Below are 3,881 nucleotides of genomic sequence, written 5' to 3'. Positions count from 1 at the left end.
AAACGGTCACCTCAAGGAAGTTTTTGGGAGTCCCTACAACTCTAACCAAGTATAACACCATAGTTATTGTCTTAATTCACATGTCATGGTCTGAATAAAGCCTGTGTTTTGTGTGGATAGTTATGCTACAATCATGGCCAATAATCGGTATACCATACACACGTTGCTCCACATTTGGTGAAAGTAATGAGTTTAGGATTGTAAAAAAGCTGAATATTTCATTAATTCGGTTTATACAACCTGATTAGATCCCTCCATCCTGATGACTGCTGCTGTGGGTAATGGACCCAAACCAACCTCTGCATCTCCTACTGGACCTGCAGATAAACACTTCCTTCAACAACTGTTTCAGCTTCACTGACACAAAGATACAGAAAATCTACACCTCACACCACAATCCCTGTACTTAGTTTAGACATAAGCTCCTTATTGTGTCATATTATGTATTGATTTATTGAACACTTCACTCTTTGTATTTTTTCTTTCATTGGCTTCATTTAATGTATTTATAAGAGCTCTATAATTTTGTTGTTGTTTTTTGTCTTTTTAATTATTTTTCAAGAAAGTGGACGTGATTGACAACTTCGAGGCAGTAGTACCTTAAACATGACTTTGACCAGAATCTGATTTGTGACATGTGACAGTAAATTCTTCTGTGTTGTCACAGTTCAATGTCATATTATGTCATATCAACAGTTTATATCAGTTTTATTTTCTGATTATTAGCATTTCTGGTCTGTTCACTGTGATTTTTCTCTTTATTTTTCATTATAATTTCGGTGACATCTCTAACACTGGTCAGCTCATCACATTTCAGTTCATGACAAACTTGAAAGTTGGAGTCTAAAGGTCTAAACTCTTACGCAGGTTTGAGGCCACAGCCCAGGTAGTAAAAGCAGATATTGTGTTTGGTGGTTATTAATTAACTAGAACACCATGACAACAGGTGAATTCTCTAAAAGAACTTTGCTTTCTTGAAGGACTGTAAGGTTCAAGCTGTAAAGATGTGACATTTGATGAGTGTAGAAACTTTCCTGAACTGTAACGTGTTCAGAGACATTCAGAGATCCTGTGTCCCTGAACTTGAACTACTTACAGGATGTAGTCAGTTTACAGTAATACAGTCATCTTTAATTGAATCTGGTCAAAGGAAATTAACTTCACTGGTATACATTTAGTTTATAACAAGCATATTTTAATGATGTATTATTTGAAAAAATAAACTTTTGACTTCATGTATTTCAGCTGCATTTTATTCTAAATTATTGCTTCATGTTCATGAGGGTCAAGAATTTTTCTTTGTTTTGAGTGTGAGAGCAGAGGTCTGGCAGGTTGACAATCTAAACCCTGTGATGAATCCAAATTTATGTCTTTGGCTGCAACGACAACTTTAGTTCAAACTGCAGATAAGAACTCTGAGAACAAGCTGACTTTTCCTACTTGAACTTCTGAAACACCACAGCTTCACCTTCTTTGTGTCATTTTTATGTTCTATTTAGGTTTCGTTTTTTTTTAAAGGAGAAGTCAAAATTTTCTAAATTTTTCACTTTTGTGTCGTTTTAAGGAGCACAAACTGAAAACTATCTGAATGACACACACAGCGCCCTCTGACGGACACAAGTGTTATGTGCGTGTTTCAGTTTAACACGTGATCGTGATTCATGAAAATGAAAGTAAATTCCGACACTTTTGAACTGAGCTGAGACGCCATTACAGGGAGTCAGATCTCTGCTGAAAAATACGTTTGGAGGATTTTTATCAGAAAGTTCAAGAGACACTAATTTGGTGAGTTAAAAATACTTAAAGATCAAATGGCTGAGAAAGTCAGACTTTTGGAAAATTTCCTGAGCTGCCATGTGTGTTCAGAGACTTTCAGAGATCCTGTGTCTCTGAGCTGCAACCACAGCTTCTGTTCAAGCTGCCTGCAGAAATTCTGGGAACAAACTAAAAACAAAAACTGTCCCATTTGTAAAAGAAAATCTTCAAAGGATCATCCTATTGCCAACTTTACACTGAAAGAACTTGCTGATTCAGTTGCTGGGAGACAGAAATCTGGATCATCTGAGACAGAAAAGAGAGAGAAGAAATTAACAGTGGTGTGCAGTAAACATGAGGAAGTGCCTAAACTGTTCTGTGTGGACGAGCAGAGAGCTGTGTGTCCTGTGTGTGACTTTTCTCTCCACCAGAGTCACAAAGTGGTTCCTGTAGAAGAAGCAGTCAGTGACCTGAAGGAGCAGCTGAAATCTGACTTAAAGTCTCTGCAGGACAAGAGGAACAAATACAAACAAGTGGAGGAAACATACAATGAAATGATTCAACACTCCAAGAAGCAGCTGTTGTCCACAGAGAGGCAGATCAGAGCAGAGTTCAACAAGCTCCAGCAGTTCCTGAAAGAGGAAGAGGAGTCCAGACTGGCAGCTCTGAGGGAGGAAGAGGAGCAGAAGGGGAGGACTATCAGCAGAGAGATGAAGATGATTGAGGAGCAGATCTCCTCTCTGTCAGACAGCATCTCTGCTGTTGAAGAAGAGCTGCAGAAACACAGCGTGCCATTCCTCAGCAGTTATAAAGACACTCAGAGCAGAGCCCAGAGCTCAGTGTCAGATCCACAGCTGGTCTCAGGAGCACTGATAGATGTGGCCAAACACCTGGGCAACCTGTCCTTCAGAGTGTGGGAGAAGATGAAGGAGAAGGTCCACTTCAGTCCTGTCATTCTGGACCCAAACACTGCAAGCCCCTATCTCTATCTGTCTGATGATCTGACCAGTGTGAGGAATGGAGACACAAAGCAGCAGCTTCCTGATAATCCAGAGAGAAACACTTATGATGCCACTGTTTTTGGCTCTGAGGGCTTCAGCTCAGGGAAACACAGCTGGGAGGTGGAGGTGGGAGACCATCCTGACTGGACTGTGGGTTTAGTTAAAGAGTCAGTTGAGAGGAAGGGAAAGTGTCCTGCTTCACCAAAATATGGAATCTGGTGTTTAAATCATGGCAGTGGAAAATACACTAATGGTGTTGGTCAGACTGTGACAGTGAAGAAGAGTCTCCAGAGGATCAGAGTCCAGCTGGACTATGACAGGGGGGAGGTGTCCTTCTATCACCCTGAAGACATGACTCACATCTACACTCACAGAGACACTTTCACTGAGAAACTCTTCCCATTTTTCAGTATTGGAGAGGCAGGAGACGCCAAAACCTCTGATATCAAAATCTGTCAGACTGAGATTTGATTGTAAAGTGATTCTTTATTTTAACTGTTTTTTCAGTACAGCAACAGGGTTAATTTTAGGGAAATTATTAATCACACTGTCTAACTTCATTATCAGGTTTTATTTCATTTTGTTGTTCTAGTGGAACTATTAGCAATTCAATGAAACCAAAGCAACTTTTTCATGTGAAAATCTTGTGACCCACTCGAGTTTCTGTAAGAAACTTTTACAGTTTTTTTCTTGTTTCTTTTAAATTAATATTTTCAGAATATTTCTCATGTTGTTCATGTAAATACTTTTGATAGTTTTAAAATCTGAATGATGATTTCTTTGCTTTTCAAAGTTGTTGAGTGTGAACAGCAAACTGTGACACTTCTTAAAAGAAGGATTCATGATTAAACATCAGCAAGAGTCAACTTTACAACTACAAGATTTAAATGTCCTGATTATCAGCGTCTTGTTTTCAGTAAATAACATTTGAAAGTAACACGTCTTCTTTAAAGTTTTCCAAATTCAAAGAAATGACTTTACGTTCTGACGCTGTCTCATCAGTGTAACTACACTTGATTGATTTCATTAAAAATGTTCTTTCTTGTGTTGTTTTTAACCTTAATCAGAAGCTGACATCTCTCACAGTTTGAAAGATTTCTGGATCTTCTCATGTTTCATAATTAG

At 38.6% G+C, this 3,881-nt stretch overlaps 1 protein-coding gene across 1 annotated transcript; it reads left to right on the top strand.

The window, feature by feature from the left end:
- Positions 1–1,757: 1,757 nt before the first annotated feature.
- On the top strand, positions 1,758–3,666 carry LOC106677007 (nuclear factor 7, brain-like). Its single transcript, XM_024799111.2, has one exon. It carries the CDS (start codon positions 1,812–1,814, stop codon positions 3,225–3,227), a length of 1,416 nt encoding a protein of 471 aa, XP_024654879.2. The 5' UTR covers positions 1,758–1,811; the 3' UTR covers positions 3,228–3,666.
- Positions 3,667–3,881: the final 215 nt, after the last annotated feature.

Source organism: Maylandia zebra, linkage group LG12, assembly GCF_041146795.1.
Source record: "Maylandia zebra isolate NMK-2024a linkage group LG12, Mzebra_GT3a, whole genome shotgun sequence".
Classification (NCBI taxonomy): Eukaryota; Metazoa; Chordata; class Actinopteri; order Cichliformes; family Cichlidae; genus Maylandia; species Maylandia zebra.
The sequence above is the reverse complement of the archived record's forward strand: the minus strand, read 5'-3'. Positions and strand labels throughout refer to the sequence as shown.